Genomic DNA, 18126 nt, shown 5'->3' on the forward strand with positions numbered 1-18126 from the left:
GGTATTTCGTTTTGGCAGCAGAAATGGACTAAGACAATCCCCCAAATTGTTTTTTAATATTCCAAGAAATAATCAGAAGCACAAATAATGACTTAAAATAACTTCATAATTCTATTTTGATGAATATAATAGGCAACACACAAAATGGGGACATGGTGTAATGAGCTATAATAGTATATTATGTTGCTATTATTTTTTGTTATTGTTGATGATGACGATGATATATTAGCTTGCAAATTTTGTTCAGTGCCGGGAATTGTTTTCAGCATTTTATACATAATAGGATATCAATTCTCATACACCCAATGAAGTAGATATAATCCCCTTTAAGGATGAAGGAAATGAAACTCAGGGTGCTTAAGACTATTCCTTAAAATCACATAGAATGTAAAATGATAGAGGCTGGATACAATCACAATCATTTTGACTGTTGTTTGTTGAATGTTTTTTGTATGAAATTTTTCAAAAACCAGAAATGCATTAAAAATAAGAGGGTATGAACCAGGCGGCGGCTCGCGGAGGCGCTTCTCTGAGCATGACGCCTGGACTCCGCTCCCGCAGCCCGCCCGCCCGCCGGTCCAGCAGGCGCCTCCCTCGCTCCCTGAGCCCGCCCAGCGAAGGCCAGAGGCCGCAGCGACGCGGCGCGGAGACGGCGGGCGGGCGGTGGGAGCGCGGGCCTCTGTATGGCGGCGGATCTGTCGGGCCTGGCTGTCCGGCTGTAGGGCTCGGCCGCCGCCCGCCCCTGTGGGGTCTTCTGCAAGGGGCTGACTCGCAAGCTGCTGTCTTCTTCCATCTGGCCTGGCGGCTGCGCATCAACTTCCCCTACCTCTACATCGCGGCTTCCATGATGCTCAACGTCCGCCTACAGGTTCATACTGAGATCCATTGAAGGCCCTCCCGGACTGACGAAGGCGTGACCTCAGGCCCACCGCATCCAAGGACACGAAGCATGAGGGACAGGAGAGGGCCCCTCGGCACCTGCCTGGCACAAGTGCAGTGGGCCGGAGGAGGTGACTCGGACAAACTATCATACAGCCTTAAGAAAAGAATGCGGACGGAGGGCCCTTGGCCTGCAGATGCACCCTCCTGGATGAATAAGCCTGCGGCTGATGGAAATTCACAGAGTGAGGCATTATCACTGGAAATGAGAAAGGATCCGAGTGGGGCTGGCCTCTTGCTTTCCGGTGGCGGCCCAGTTCTTCCATATGTGAAAGAATCAGTAAGAAGAAATCCAGCCTCAGCAGCCACTCTGAGCGCAGCCGTGGGTTTGTTCCCTGCTCCAACAGAGTATTTTGCTCGGGTGTCCAGCAGTGGTGTTGAAGCTCTGGCGGGGGACTGGCTGGGAGGAGGGCCCAGGGCCACCCACGGCCACAAAGGAGAGCCTCGGGTGTCACGACTGCCATGCCATCAAAAACTGCCGGAAATGGGAAGTTTTCAGGATGACCCAACAAGTGCTTTTCCCAGTGGTCCGGGCTCGGAGTTGGAACCCTCTTGCCTGCATTCCATCCTGTCTGCAACACTGCACGCGTGTCCTGAAGTGCTCCTGAATGATGAGACGAAACGCATTTTCCTTGACCGTTTAAACCCCATGTTTTCAAAGCAAACAATAGAATTCAAGAAAATGTTTAAAAGCACCTCACGTGGTCTGCAGATAACACTGGGGTTACTGGCGCTGCAACATTTTGAATTAGCAAATTCATTATGCCATAGTTTAAAGTACAAGCAGAACAATGCAAGTAGATTAATTTTAAGAGTTGTCTTAGAATGATTTCTTTCGCATTAAGTCTGGATGCAAACTATCCAGCCCTTAGGTTCCTGGTGTGGTTTGTACGATCTGGCAGACTTAGTTGAGTTTTAAATTCAAAGCTGGTTGATGCCGAAGGAAATTTTTTAGCATGTGTTAAATTGTGCTTTAAAAGACATATAAAGAATTGGGAAACATTTCAGGAGACCATCATAGCCTGTATAAATATCAGATTAGAACATACGGATTTACCATGAAGTTCTGTCTTCAACACCCAACACTGTCTAAAAGGCCACTGTCCCAAATCCTGTGTGTCCCTTCGGCTTTTCTGATCACCCAGTGGAAGTGGATACTTGTGAGGTCTACACCGCTGTACTTGGCGTTAAATCTTGCTGAATTCATGGTAAGCTATTATCATGTCTACATTTTGTAGAATGATTTTGGTCTGCAGCAAAATTCTATTTCACTTCTCACACCCCTTTCCTTCCACTTGAAATACAATTTAGACAGAGGCCTTGTGGTGAAAGTTGCAATATTAAGCTTACCTTTAGAAGATCCCTTCTCAAACTCGGAACCCTAGCAGTGTTACCTTAAAAATGAGCTAGAGAAAAAAGTAGCTCAGTTACAGAGAAGCAAATCAAGTTATTTCCCACATAAAAATTTTCCCACATTCTAGGAATTGCAGTATCTTGTACCCTAAAATTTTTCCAGATGACTCCTTTTGTTGTCTGTTGATAACTTTGATAAAGGTCATTTAAGAGCATAAGATTTTAAAGACTCCCAAAGTGAGACTTAACCATTTTTGGGATTAGTGATTGCATATATCAGTTTATGCTGTGTGCTGAATTACTATGCCATGTGCTATTTTAGTGTTTGGGGAAAATGAAAAATAAAATTTGTTCTTTAGCTTAATAAATATGTCTTATTAAAAAATACAATGAACTGAATGACAATGAAAATGCAACACATCAACATTTGTGGGCATGTATAAAGCAGGGCTGAGAGAGAAATTCATAGAACTAAATGCATAAATTAGATGATAAGAAAATTATCAAGCCAATAATTTAAGCTCCCACTTGAAGTACATAGAAAATAAGAGAAAAAAAAAAAACACTCAAAATAAGAAGGGAGGAAATAATGACTATAATAGCAGAAATCAATAAAATTTAAAACTGAAAAACAATAAAGAAAACCAATGAAACAAACAGCTAGTTCTTTAAAAAGATCTATAAAATTCACAAACATCTAGCAAGAGTGACAAAGCAAAAAGGAGAGAATTATAGATCATAAATATTAGGCATGAAACAGAAGGCATCACTAAAGACCTTGTAGATGTTGAAAGGATAATAAATGAATACTACAAACAACTCTAAACACATACATTTGTCAACTTAAATGAAATAGACCACTTTCTTGAAAAGCATAAACTACCACAACTTATCAATATAAAACAAATAATGCAAAGAGCCCCACATAAGATCTCCAGGCTCAGATGGTTTCACTGGAAAATACTGCCCAAAGCTTAAAGAATAATAAATACCAATTCTATATGTCCTCTTCCAGAAAAAAGAAATACAACGGGATACTTTTCAAGTGATTTTATTTATTTATTTATTTTTACCACTATCAGAATAATCACATTTATTTACTTACTGTCTTATTTCACCATTTATATGTAAATTCTGTGGGTAAGGGCCTGCTCTTACATCCCACACCTCTAGGTCTACAGAGCCTAGAGACACGAGATGTAAGGAAAGCACTCCGTGACCCTCCCTGGCCAGGCCAAATGAGTTCTGAATCTGAATTTGGAGCCACAGACTTTAAGCACTAAAATAAACCTGAGATTTTCTAGAGGCATTTAACTTTCTCCTTTTATAGACAAGAATGCTCCTAAGAATGGAGAGTGGCTTCCTGTAGTAACCCGGCCACTCAATAGAGACTAAGCCCACAATGACCTGAGTCAAAAATTCTGCAACCTTTCCCCCCAAATCCCACCTTCTCCTTCTCTCAATTCATTTTTAAAAGCTAGTATTACCTTCATACCAAAGACAAAGACAGTTAAAAAAAAAACAAAACAAAACAGGAACTACAGACCAATATCCCTCATAAATATAGACACAGAATTAAGCGATATGTAAAAAGAATTATATGCTATGAGCAAGTAGGGTTTATTCCTGGAAAGCAAGGCTTGTTCCACATTTGAAAATCAATGTAACCTACCATATTAACAAGATGAAGAAGAGAATCACATAATCATATCAATTGATGCAGAAAAATCATTTGACAAAATGCATGATAAAAACTCTGAGAAACGCCAGGTGTGGTGGCTCACACCTGTAATCTGAGCACTTTGGGAGGTGAGGCGGGTAGAACACATGAGGCCAGGAGTTTGAGACCTGCCTGGCCAATGTGGCGATACCCTGTCTCTACTAAAAATACAAAAAAATTAGCCAGGTGTGGTGATGCATGCCAGCTACTTGGGAGGCTGAGGTATGAGAATCACTTGCACTTGGGAGGTGGAGGTTGCATTGAGCTGAGATTGAGCCACTGCACTCCAGCCTGGGTGACAGAAAGAGACTCCATCTGGAAAAAAAAAAAAAAAAAAAAACTCTGAGAAAAATAATAGAGAGGAACTTCCTTAATTTGATAAAGAGCTTTTACAAAAACTCCAACATTTAACATTATACTTAATGGTCAAAGAAAGTATGTTTTTCTCCTAAGAAAGGGAATAAAGCAAAGATATCTGCTCTTACTACTCTAATTCAATATAGCACTGGAAGTTTTAGTCAGTTTAGTAAAGCATTTTAAAAAAGGCATATTGATTGGAAAGGAAGAAATAAAACTGCTCACTTTTGCCGATAACATGATGGCTATGTGGAAAATCCAAAGAAATCTATTTGAAACCACCAAAATCAACAACTCCTAGAACTAGTAAGTGAATTCAGCAAGGCTGCAGGATACAACATAAACATACAAAAAAGTCAAGTGTGCTTTGAGTGATGAACACTTGGATATAAAAATTAAAAATACAATAAGTACCATTTATAATTGCTCAAAAAAGGAAATACTCATTTCAAATTCTAACAAAACATTCATAAGATTTGAATGCTAAACATTAGAAATTCTGATGAAAGAAATCAAAGATCTAAACAAATGACAAGACACACCATGTTCTTCAATTTGGAGACTCAAAATAGCAAAGATGTTAATACTTCCCAAACTCATATATACAATTCGTATAAAAATTCAGCAATATTTTTTTGTAGATGAATACAAGATTATTTTAAAATTGTCATGGAGATGCAAAGAACTAAAATAGCTAAAACATTTTTGAAAAAGGATTACCAAGTTGGAAGAATCAATCTATCCCATTACAAGACTTATTGTGTAGCTATTGTAATCAACAGCACGTGGTATTGGTAGAGTGAAAGATACACAGACAAATTAAACAGAACAGAGAACTCATACCCACATAAATATAACTGACAGGTTATTGACAAAAGCATAAAAGTAATGCAGTGTGGGGAAAGGAAGTTTTTTCAACAAATATTGCTGGAGCATTTGCATATCCATGAGCAAAGTTGAATGGTGACATGAACCTAACACTCCATACATGAATTAATTCAAAATAGACCACGGACTTAAATGTAAAACTACAAATCTTTTAGAAAAATACATTAAAACCCTTCAGGACCTAGGGCCACGCAAAGAATATTTTAAACTTTACAACAAAAACATCATCAATAAAAGCAAAAATTGATAAACCGGATGCTATCAAAATTAAAGAAAAAAATTTTGTTCCATGAATGACCTTGCTAAGAGTATGAAAAAACAAACTACCGACTAGGACAAAATGTTTTGAAAGCATTTAGTAGACAAAGGATTAGTATCTAAATAACATAAAGAACTCTCAAAACTCAATAGTAAAATAAACAAACAGAAAATGGGCAAATGATATGAACACGCATTTCACCAAAAAGCACAGACAGAAGTCAAGGAAGGACATTTAACATAATTTGCTATTATGAAAATTACAATTAAAATTATGATGAGCTATTACTATACACATATGACAATGGTTAAATAAAAAATAGTGACAACTCCAAATGCTAGTGAGGATGAAGGGAAACTCTTTCCCTTATTTACTGTTAATGGGAATGTAAAATGGTACAGCCACTCTGGAAAAAAGTTTGGCAATTAAAAAAAAAATGAAACTGGCAGTGCCACACAACTCAGCAACTGCATCCTTGGGCATTTTTCCCAGAGAAATGAAGACTTGGGTTCACACAAAAACCTGCACATAAATGTTTTGAGCAAGTTTATTTGTAGTGGCCCCAACTGGAAACAACCTACATGTCCTTCAGTTCGTGAATGATTAAACAGTCTGTGGTACATCCATAGCACAGAATACTATTCAGCAATAAAAAGGAATACACTATTGATATGCACAACATCCTGGAAAATCTTCAGAGAATTACAGAGTCAAAACAGCCAATGCCGAAAGGCTACAGAATGCATAATTCTGTTGATATAACATTCTTGACATGACAAAACTATAGAAATGGAGAATAGATTCAGTGGTTGTCAGAGATGAAGGAGGGACTGGGGACAGGAGGGAAGGGGGTGTAGCTAGAAAAGGAAAACTTGAGGGGGCTTTTACAGTGAAGGCAATGCGTCTTGACTACATCAATGCTAATATCCTGGTTGTGATATTGCAATATAGCTTTGCAAGATATTATTGTTGGGAGAAACTGAGTAAATGGAATGCAGATCTGTGTAAATAATATCTTAAAATTGTTTGTGAATCTATGAGTATCTCAAAATTAAAATTTTAATTAACAATACATATGTTCTACCTCTATCCACTCAATATTCCAGGAAACAAAAATCTAGAAGCAACAAGCACTCCTGTTGTCTGCGTTGCGGACTCTAAATGTCACTTCCATCTAAAAGAAATGGCTTGTTCCCTACCTGGTGCAGGAAATGTACCAGATGAGCCTGGAGCATCTTGTTATAACAGATGCCAAGGAGCCATCAAGGACTACTGGGCACACGTGTAAAGGGTCAAGACGCCAACATGAACAGGCTCTCACTGGCCAAATATGGGATAATTTGAGCTATAAAAATAATAATTGGAATGTTTTGAAACACATCAAATATTTGAAAAACTCAAGACTTTATAATAATATTAAGAATGCTCATTAAGCAGGATGTGGTGGCTCGCACCTGTAATCCCAGCACTTTGGGAGGCCAAGGCTGGAGGATTGCTTGAGGCCAGGAGTTTGAGACCAGACTGGGCAACATGGTGAGACTTTGACTCTAGAAAAAATAAAAAAGTCATCTGGGCATGGTGGCACATGCCTGTAATACCAGCTACTTGGCTGAGGTGGGAGGATAATTTGAGCCCAAAACTTCGAGGCTGCAGTAAGCAGTAATTGCGCCACTGCACTCCAGCCTGGGCGACAGAGCCAGACCCTGTCTCTCTAAAAAAAAGAGCCCCATTTGTTTCCTTTGGAGGATGCTAGGGAACCAACTGATTGCTATGACAATTGGTAAATGAAGGAAAAGAATCAAGCAGTGATCCTACATTTCCTGCACAAACAATACTGAAGACTCAAGTGATGAGGGGAGGCTGCTGCACATACAGTCACCTCTGCCCTGACCTCCACGCTTTGGCTGTTCAATCTATTCTCAGCGCTTCAGGAGATGTTCCTGTTAAACAAAAGTCAGATCATGTGACTCCTCCACTCAAACCTGCCAATGGCATCCCGGTTCACTCATAACATGGACCCAAGCCCTTCCATGAGCTAAAGGGTCAACACCATCTGTCCCCACTGCCTCCTAACATGGGCCCCTCCCTCATTCTCAGCAGCCATCCTGGCCTCTTGCTTTTTCTCACACTCAGCACATGCGGGCCCCAGGGCCTGTGCACTTGCAGAGCCTTTCCCAGATTCCCCTGTGGCTATGCCTTCCTCACTTACCCAATGCTTGGCTCAAGGGTATCCTTATTAGAGAGGATTCCTGTTTTGTGTATCCACTTGTGGTCCCAAACCTCACATGGTTCCATCTGATTCTACAGACCGCATGCTTCTCCACTAAGCTGGACTGTGTCAGGGACTAAGTGGAGGGCAAAAAGTCAAGGGGCTAAGTGGAGGGCAAAAAGAAGAAAAAGGCAGTCCCTGCCCTCCATGATCTTCAATTTATAGCAGAAAGCCAGGAACACACACACACACACAGCCTGCTCAAAGTGAGCCTGCCCTGGAACATGTGGGAAGCTGGCCTAGCTCTGCACAAGAAGGGAACCCTGTATAAACTGACTTAGCGGAGAAGATCATCTGAGAGGAAATGAACCCTGTGCGCCGAGCTCTGAAGAGCAGGAGGGCTGAGGTGGTGCAGGGGATGGTGGTGTTTGTGGGACTGAAAGTAAGATTATCTGGAATTATCTGGGTGGGTCCGATCCAATTCCAGAAGCCCTTAAAAGCAAAGAACTTAGCCCGGAAGCAGAAGACAGTTGCATGCATGTACTACAGTTGGGTTATTCACTTCACAGTAGATGGACATTTGGGTTGCTTCTAGTTTGGGGCTGCTGTAAACACTTTTGTGCAAGGCTTTTTGTGGGCATGTGTTTGCATTTCTGTAGATGCTGTGGTTAAATGGAAGAGGTATGTATAAATGTTTTAAGAAACTTGCAAACAGTTTTCCAAAATGGTTGTATCATTTTACACCATACAGTCATGTATGAGAGTTGCTGTTGCATTAGCAGTGATTAGCCTTTTTCATTTTAGCAATTCTGGTAGGTCTGTATTCGTGTCAGGGGGCAATTTTGATCTGCACTTCCTTGATGACTAATGATGCTGGGCATCTTTTAATGTGCTGATCTGCCATATATCTTATTTTGTAAATTGTCAGTTCAAAGCTTTTATACATTTTAAAATTTGGATGTTAGTCTTTTTATTATTGAATTGTAGCAACTTTTAGAAAATATATTCTTAACATAAGTCCCTTGACAGATACATATGAATATTTTCTGTCAGTCTGAGATTTGTCTGTTTCTTAAGAATGTCTTTTGATGGTCAGAAGATTTAAATTTTAATGAACTCAAATTTTTCAAAACAATGTGGCCAGTGCTTTCTGTCAATTCCTTAAGAAATTTATGTCCACCCCCAAAGTCATAAAGATATTCTCCTACTTTTTCTTCTAAAAGCTTCCTAGTTTTACTTTATTTATGAGTAGGCCTGTGATCCCTTTTGGAATCATTTTTATATAGGGTGTGAAGTAAGGGTTGAGGTTTGTTTCCCCTTCATATGGATATCTACTTGTTTCCACATCATTTTTTGAAAAAAATTGTTTTCTTTTCATATTGAATTGCTTTTGGGTTTTTGTTGAACAAATCATTTGACCATATATACGTGGGTTTATTCCTGGAATCTTTTTTATTGTCTTCACCACTACATTATATTGTCTTCACCACTACATTATAATCTTGAAGATTGTGAGTTTATTCTAAATCTTGAAGTCAGGTAGTTTAAGTCTTCTAAATTTCTTCATTTTCAAAATTCTTTGGGCTATTCTAGGTTGCTTTTCCATATATATCTTATATATTCTAGATTAAATTTCCATATATATTTTTAAATCAGCTTGTTAGTTTCTATTTTTAACAACCAACTAGAATTTGGAATGGTATTCCATTGCATCTATAGATATATTTGGAAAGAAGTCATCTGTTAACAGTAGTTTTATTTTTCTCAGCAAAGTTTTAGTTTTCATTAGTTTTCTTACACACTTTTGTTAAATGTATCCCTATGATTTTAGATGCTATTCTAAAAGGTATTTAAAATGTTTAATCTTCAAGTGCTACATAATTATGCATGAATGTACTATGGGTAACTTTGGGTTTAACCAACATGGATTCACAGAACTTTTTGGATTTGTATATTTACATCTTTCCTCCAGTTTGAGAAGTTTTTGGCCACTACGTCTTCAAATAATTTTTCTGCCCTTTTCTCTTTCTTTTGTCTGGGGACTTCTATAATGTATATGTGTTTGGTATATGGTGTCCCATACTCTCTTAGGCTCTGTTTGCTTTTCCTCACTGTTTTCTTTTGCTCCTTAACTTGATAGTTTCAATGAACTTATCTTCAAGTTTGCTAATTCCTTCTTCTGCCTTTTCAAGTCTGCTTTTGTATCCTTCTAGTAAATTTTTCTATTAGGTTACTCTATTTTTCAGCTCCAGAGTTTCTATTTGGTTCTCTTTACAATTCCAATCTCTTTGTTGATATTCTTATTTGTTTACATATTGTTTTCCTGATTTCCTTTACTTCGTTGTCTGTGTTTTCCTTTAGCCCTTTGAGCATATTTAAGACAGCTGTTTTGAAATCTTGATCTAGTAAGTCTGAGACCTGTGTTTTTTCAAAGATGAGTCTGGATATTCATTTTCTTCCTTTGAATGGGCTATGCATGTTTTCCTATTTCCTTACACACCTTCTAAGTTTTTGTTGAAAACTGCAATTTGGATTAAATGGCCACCTCTCCCAATCTTTGAAGAACGGCTCTGCATGGAGGAAGACCTTTGTTAATCACTGTAGTGTAAAGACTTGAGGTCTTTTGGACATACACCTTCCATGGGCCTATGTGTGTGCTATTTTTCCAAATACCCCACATAGACAGCTGTTATTAATGTCTTAATTTCCCTAGGAGATTCACTCCTGCCTCTTCTAGAGGCCTCAGCATTCTTCTTTAATCAAAAACCTCTTTCCGCTGGCATCCCTGGTTCTGTAGTTTGGTACATTTTTCACAAGCCATACTCACTGCTTCCTGCAGATTCCACTACCCTGAGATTTGAGCTAGTCACTTTTGCCATCTGAGTTCTGATTTAGGCCACACAAAGACCAACTCCTCAGCCACCCCCAACAGGTGAGAGTGTTACATATCTGGTCTTCTCTGCATTTTATAAGTTGAGGTTTCGTGGCTGCTAGGTATATTTCATAACTTATTTTATTGTATTTTATTTATTTATTTATTTACTCCAGTATTTGCTATTAAAACTTCCTAAGCCTACAGATATTTCCAAGGAAGGTCTTGGAGAAAATTAAGTAGAGGCAGTAAAAAGCTGACATAGAGATCCACGTGGAGATTTGCAGGAAGTCATGGCATTATGATAGTAAAATAAAAGTTTCTTTGTCCTTATGCAATTCAATCATTCTTTTACAGGCGTTTACTGTGCACTCACTCTGTAAAAGTCATTGGAGATAAAGCAGCGACAAAGTGGAAAAAAATCCTGCCCTCATGAAACTTACAATCTAGCGATGAAGGAGAGAAATACACAAATAATGATGGTATTTGGCATACTGAATGATAGTGAGAGCTACAAGAGAAACGGGGCAGGAAGTTAATAGGGGGTGGTGGTTTGGGGGTGGGTGTCAACACTATTCCTAATGGATGATCACTACAAGTGATCTGGGGAGACATCATTGACAAGGTGGCATTTCAGCAGAGATTAGAACAGAAGAGAGACCATCATTTGGGTATCAGGGGTAGCAATTCAAGGCAGAGCAAATGCCAAGCCCTGGGGCAGGTGCATCTTCGTGCATTCAAGGAGCAGCAAGGTGACCTTTTAGACTGCAGCAGAGTGAGCAAAGGCCCAGCTCTGGAGTTAGATCAGAGAGATAACCAGTGGCCAGCTCAGCCTGGACTTAATGGGTGATGGGCATATTTTGGCTTCTACTCTGATGAGTGGAAATATATTGGGGTTTTGAGCTGAGGAGTGACCTGGGAGGTTATTCTGGTGCTGGCTGGAGCACAGACTGGGTGCAAGGGCAGGAGAAGGAATATTGTTAGTAGGCAGCCACAGTCATCCTGTCAAGAAGTGATGGTGTCAAGAACAGATGAAGGCAAAGACGTGGTAAGACACAGGCGTATCCTGAAGGTAGGGATAGAGGCTTTGCTGATGGGATGGAGAAGAGGCAACAGGGGAATAAGTCAAGAAATACCACAAAGCTGGATTCTGAACACCTGTCAGGATGATGTTGCTTTCACAGCAAAGGGGTACTGAGGGACAGTAAGTTTGGAGGATAAGTCTAAGGTTTGGTTCTGACATGTCAATTGTCCACATGAACAGTTAGTTTGAGAGGAGTTAGTTTCCAGGGGCCTTTTCAATATCAAAGTAGAAATAACCAGTGCTCAGGAGGATATAAGGGTCTGAGGCTCAAGAGAAAGGTCATAGCTGCAGGTATAAATGTGATGGCTCATCGGGGAGTGAGCTGTCCAAGTTCTGTGCAGATTTCAAGGGGTAAATTCAACGAGCCTGTTTGTGGCCACAGCCTTCCTCAGGCTTCCCAGTATCTGCATTACCACAAAAAGCCTCAATGGTGATCTACTTGAGTCTGTCCCCACATATTGGGGCTTGAGTTGTGCAGAATCCCCATCTTGCTCCCTTTCTCCGACATGACAAGAAGATCTCAGTTAGCCAAAATGTCCTGAAGAGGGCTGAGGAATTTGGTCTGAATCATCCCACAAATTCATGGTACAGGAAATAAGTGCTGCTGTTGTCATTGGCTCTAGAAAGATGATGTCGGCGGGGTGCAGTGGCTGATGCCTGTAATCCCAGCACTTAGGGAGGCCGAGTGGGCAGATCATGAGGTTAGGAGATCAAGACCATCCTGGCTAATACGGTGAAACCCCATCTCTACTAAAAATACAAAAAATTAGCCGGGCGTGGTGGTGGGTGCCTGTGGTCCCAGCTACTCGGGAGGCTGAGGAAGGAGGAGAATGGCGTCAACCCAGGAGGCAGAGCTTGCAGTGAGCTGAGATGGCGCCATTGTACTCCAGCCTGGGTGACAGAGCGAGACCCTGTCTCAAAAAAAAAAAAAAAAAGAGAGAAAAAAAGAAAGAAAGATGATATCAACCAATGTTTTACCATAAGACTTTGCTTTGGATTGGGATTTTAACTCTGGAATCCGGCTCCAGGTCTCTTGCCTTCCTCTTTACCAGGTTAACTTGGGATGGTTAGCCATCCAACCAAGTCCTCATGTTTCTGAGAGTCACTCCCAGCCATATCATCCTATTAACCATTGAATCCACTGTCTACCACTGCCCAAGGCTGGGATGCAGTTTTTTTTGTTTGTTTGTTTTTGTTTTTGTTTTTGGCTAGCTTCATTGAGATATAATTGACAAATAAAAATTATGTCTTTAAGGTGTACAATATATTTTGATAAGTGTATACATTGTGAAATGATTACCACAACCAAGCTAATTAACATTCCCATCAACATACATAGCATTTTTTTTTTTTTTTTTTTTTTTTGAGATGGAGTCTCACTCTGTCACGCAGGCTGGGAGTGCAGTGGCACAATCTTGGCTGACTGCAACCTCTGCTTCCCAGGTTCATGCGATTCTCCTGCCTCAGCCTCCTGAGTTTTTTGTGGTGAGAATGTTTAAGATCCACTCTGTTAGCGTATTTCAAGTATCCAATACATTATTATTAACTAGAGTCTCTATGTTCTACATTAGGTTTCCAGAAAGTTACTCATTTTATATTTAAAAATTTGTACGCTTGAACCAACATCTCTCCATTTTCCTCACCCCCTGACTGCTGGTAACCACTCTTCTACTTTTGGTTTCCATGAGTTCTTTTTCAGATTCCATGTATAAGTGAGACCATGTAATATTTATCTTTCTGTGTGGCTTATTCATTTCACTTAGCATGTCTTCCACGTTCATCCACATTGTCACAAATAGTAGGATATCCTACTATTGCTTGAACCCAGAAGGTGGAGGTTGCAGTGAGCCAAGATCGCACCATTGCACTCCAGCCTGGGTGACAAAAGTGAGACTTCATCTCAAAAAAAACCAAAAAAACAAAAAACAAAATTTGAAAAGAAGTGAGGATTTGAGGCTTGACACAGTGGCTCGTGCCTGTAATCCCAGCACTTTGGGAGGCTGAGGTGGGTGGATCATTTGAGGTCAGGAGTTCAAGACTAGCCTGGCCAACATGGTGAAAGTCCATCTCTACTAAAAGTACAAAAATTAGCTGGGCATACATCTGTAGTCCCAGCTACTCAGGGACTGAGGCAGGAGAATAGCTTGAACCCAGGAGGTGGAGGTTTCAGTGAGCTGAGATCACATCACTGCACTTCAGCCTGGGGAACAGAGTGAGACATTATCTCAAAATAAACTAAATAAATAAAAGAATAAAAAGAAATGCAGATTTGGGACAATGGGGACACTTAGCTGATGCACAGCACAGGTGAGCAGTCCTTCTTTTGTGACCATGAAGACACAATTCCCAGGAGCCCACCTTGGGGTCTCCTAGAAAAAGCATGTGGGCTGCTCACCAGCTGCATGTCCACCTTTCCTTTCCTGCACTCTCAGGAAGACGGGAGTTCTGGATTCAGCTGAACTGAGTTCAAGTTCAGACTCTGTGACTCACTGGCTGTGTAATTCTGGGTAAGTTACTTGCTCTTCTTGAGTCCCGTATCCTCCATGGTAAAATGGAGAAGTGGAGTTATTGTAAGGATTTGAAGGCAAGGCAAGAGTTAAAGACACACACACACACACACACACACACAGGCACACACAGAGATTGGCCGCTTCAACAGCAACACAGGTTTATTACTAGCAAAACCCTGCGGAGGGGGAAACCAGCTTAGTGTCAGCACCCACTGCCGCTCACAGGCTGGGGTAATCATGGGGCTGGGAGGGAGCACTCTGGACAGTATAGCTTGCTGCCCAGTAGAAGATGATAAGGATGTTCCTGAAGTCAGGCTGTTGGGCCTTTGCCCAGCAGGATGTGATAAGGATGTTTCTGCAGTCAGGTGGTTAGGATGTTTCTCACAGCCCGAGTTCCCATGGAATGTTTTACTCTGACCAGGATCTGCAAAACAGCAAGGGGTTTACCAAATAGTGCAGCTTAGATTAACAGTAACCTCTCCCAGGTAGACAGTTCTTCAACAGTAAACTTCCCTTGAGCACCTACACTGTACCAGACATGGTGCTAGGACCCAGGCCACAGGAGGAACGGGACAGATGAGGCCTCTGCCATCCTGGTGCTCATGTCTGATGAAGGAAGCTAACAGGTCGTAAGACCAGGTCAGATGGTGGTGGTAATGAAAGACATTACCAGAGTGAGATGAGCTAGAAAGAAACTGAGGGAGCTGTTCCAAACACAGTGACAGGGAGAGACCCCTCCAAGAGGTGACCTTTGAGCAGCAACCTGAGAGATGTGGGGTGGGGGGAGGCATGGAAAAGGAGCTGCCCCTGAAGGCATCCCAGGAGTAAAGACCCAGCACGAGGTGGGCAACAGAATGGCCTGACCTGTGCGTCCTTCATGCTTCCTTCCTCAGTGGTGCCCAAACAGAAACATGGCGCAATTCCACGCAGGGTCCATGGAGGGAGCAGAAAGCAGCTGCAATGAAGAGCCACGGTGGGGATGAAATCTGGCCAAACAGTGAAGCTAGAAGCAGGTGCTGCTTACCACTCCCCACAACACAGGTCGTGAAGCATAACCAGCCCCTGAAGACACATCCTGGGCCAGACCAGCTGGCTGGGCTGCCAGCATCCTAGTAGAGATCCCAGGAGATCAGATAAGCTGGTTGAAGGTGGGGGAGAAAAGGAAAGCTTCAGAAAATTCCATAGGACCCATGACACTTAACATGAACTTCCCCTGAGTGGGATCTGTTTGGCATTGCTGGTTCTAAAGAGTTGGTCCCACCACCCCCACCTGCCCGGTGCCCGACCAGGGGAAAACCTGGGGTAAGGTCCACAGAAACAATCGTTGTGGAACGGGAAAGGGTGTTCTCATCCAAAACCAAGAGAGGAATCCCACAAAACACCAGTCATAAGGAGCAGAGGGGCCTGCAGGGAGAAACAGGATTCTGCTGCTCATTGGGGAATCTGCTTTTCAGCAGGAAAGGGGAACATGCAGGATACAGAAGCAAAGTGGACCCTGAGCAGTGGGGTTAGGGGAGCTGGTGCTGACACTGTCAGGCATGAGCCACAATAGGAGGCTTAGAACCCCTTACTTGGAACACACTGACTCAGAGGGCACCTGAGTGTAACCTGAGATGGTCCCTGAAGACTTTTCATCCAAGCAGGATCCCTCCTTTGCCATCTCCAGACCTGCCCCACAGGCTCCCTCCCTGGTCTCCTGGCTCTTGTTCACTCCTTCCAGGAAGCCTTCCACAGTCATCTCTAAAACGTGGCTGACTGTCCCTTTATCCAGAACCTTCCATGGCTCCCCAGAGCCCTCCAGATCAAGTTCAAGTTCTTTGATCAGACACTTGATCTGAAGCTGCATTCTACCTCCTGAATTAAGATCCCAGAGATGCCCACCTTGCTCGACACAAGTGCATCAGTGAAGCCCAAAGTCTTGAATGTGGCCTTGGCCTTGAGGCTGTCGACACCCTGGCTAGTGAGGGTGTAGCGCTGCTCCAGGACGATGGTGGCTAAAGTTGTGCACCAGTTCATAGGCCCTGCAGAAGCATCACCCCTCAGGAGTGAGGTAGTACAGGAAGTCCATGCACAGGCAGATCTGCTGGTGCCACTACACTATGAGGGCATGGAGCTCCAAGATGGTGGCAACATAGTCACTAGAATTCCTACAGGGTAAGGCTGGGGAGAGGAAGTAGCTGCATAACACATAGGATAACCTGGAAGCACTTCCCAGCCAGAGTCTCAGGACCACATTACATCCAGATACAGGTGCCCTCTGAGCACACTTCTCTCTCTGCCTCCCACTCTGAGTTGCCTCCTGGCCCCACACGGGCAGCCTGGCACAGGGCTTGGAGCCCAGCAGGTGCTCAGTCCATGGTGTTGACTGCTCCCTGGGCCAGGTGAGTCCTTGGTGACTCTGTGACTCCTCCCGTGGAACCTCTGACTCTGCCTCGGGACCTCCCAATTCCCATGGGAAGCCCCCATGGCTCTGGATTGCCCCACCTTGCCTGGGATCCTCCAGCCCCATAGGCCTTACTTGATGCCTTAGCCCTCCCACAACATGACGTTTCTCAGAAAGTGGCTGATGTCCAGGGCCATCTGCGGGTGTTTGCTGGGGGCCTCTTGCTGTTCTCCTTTATGGTCTGTAGGGCAGGGCAAGGCCAAAAGGAGAAACCAATCCAACCTCAGAATGGACAAAATGCTCACTGCCACAAACGGCAGTCACTTACAGTCAGCAGTGCTTCTGGAAAGAAAGGTTTCATTCTGCAAAACGCTCCTTGTTGGCTTCTTTCTGAAGCCAGGGAAGGGTACAAAGCCCAGCTTACCTGCGGTGCCTACATTAGCATCTGTGCCTAGGATGTGCGATGGGCCCCTGGCTCCCACTGCAGGGTTGACGTTCCCTCCAGCTGGAGACCTGGGCTCCTGACACCACCTGGCCTGTTTGTCCTGCTCTGGATGAGGGTGGAAAGGCTGTATCTGGTATTTTCCTAGGTCCTTAATTTCCACCTTCTAGACATCCAGCAGGAGTGACCATGCCTAGCCCCACACCTGAAATGGGACCCCCTTGTAGAGCAGCTGAGACATCTACAGACAGAAGAGTGCTCTGGTGAGACAGGCCACAGGGGTCCCCAGGGAGGGTTGGGGGCCAGAATATTCTGAAGGTTTCCAGTCTTGGGCTCTGTGGTTCCTCAAAGAGGTTAGGTTTACCTAAAACCAGGCCTCCCCTCCCACGATTCAAAGAGTGGATGAGTGCTCTGCGTCAGGAACTCTGATCTGGACTTATTTTTTCATTTAGGTCACCAAGAGACAACCCCTAACCTCTGAGCTAGGGATAGTCCAAGCTCTGGCATGAGATTTTCTTCTAGCAACGTGATGTTTACAGGGACATGTAGAAAAGCTGGTGATCAGGCCTGCTGTCCTCCGGGTAAGGACAGTGTGCCACCCACCCTCTGAGACGCTGGTTGTGCCAGGCCACAACACTGTGTGCCTGTACCCCTGACTCTGCAGACACCGGTCATGGAGGCCCTCCCCTCTTCACATTACATTCTTGCTGCTCCTATATTTCTTCTAGTCATTAAACAATTTGGGCCATTTTTCTGTGCATCCGATCTGACATTTTTGCTCTCAGATGAAACGTGATAAAGGAAGCCAAACCGCCAGCATTCCTGGAGGGGACCTTGAGTGCTGGGTCTTGGGCTCCAGGGTCCTAATGGGACTGAACCAGAAGGAGCCAGGGAAGGGCAAACACCGGGGCTGAGGCCCTAGGACCCAATGGCCATTGGCGGCCGGGCCTTATGGCCCCAACACACCCTGTCCTCAGGCCACAGACACCATGGGCTTCAATTAGGTCCCAGCCTCCCAGTAGTGTCCTGGTACTAGCAGGTGCTGACCCCTGAGCCACAACCACAGTTCTGGGTTTTGGGTTTTGGTGAAACGACCTCAGGGACAGAGTT

General features: G+C 43.1%; 1 protein-coding gene, 1 long non-coding RNA gene and 1 pseudogene across 2 annotated transcripts; 2 read left to right on the forward strand and 1 right to left on the reverse strand.

The window, feature by feature from the left end:
* The first annotated feature begins 683 nt into the window (after positions 1-683).
* LOC129047719 (small integral membrane protein 10-like protein 2A) lies at positions 684-889 on the forward strand (annotated as a pseudogene).
* A 43-nt stretch (positions 890-932) lies between these two features.
* LOC100432905 (putative protein FAM220BP) lies at positions 933-3013 on the forward strand. Its single transcript, XM_009235964.4, has one exon. The coding sequence runs from the start codon at positions 950-952 to the stop codon at positions 1766-1768; it is 819 nt and encodes a 272-aa protein (XP_009234239.3). The 5' UTR covers positions 933-949; the 3' UTR covers positions 1769-3013.
* An 11319-nt stretch (positions 3014-14332) lies between these two features.
* LOC134759763 (uncharacterized) lies at positions 14333-16487 on the reverse strand. The gene is made up of 2 exons (XR_010136486.1): positions 16073-16487; positions 14333-14615 (listed from the first exon to the last, which is right to left on the reverse strand). It is a non-coding gene; the product is annotated as an uncharacterized LOC134759763 (long non-coding RNA).
* Between the last annotated feature and the right edge of the window lie 1639 nt (positions 16488-18126).

This window comes from Pongo abelii, chromosome 13 (genome assembly GCF_028885655.2).
Source record: "Pongo abelii isolate AG06213 chromosome 13, NHGRI_mPonAbe1-v2.0_pri, whole genome shotgun sequence".
Classification (NCBI taxonomy): domain Eukaryota; kingdom Metazoa; phylum Chordata; class Mammalia; order Primates; family Hominidae; genus Pongo; species Pongo abelii.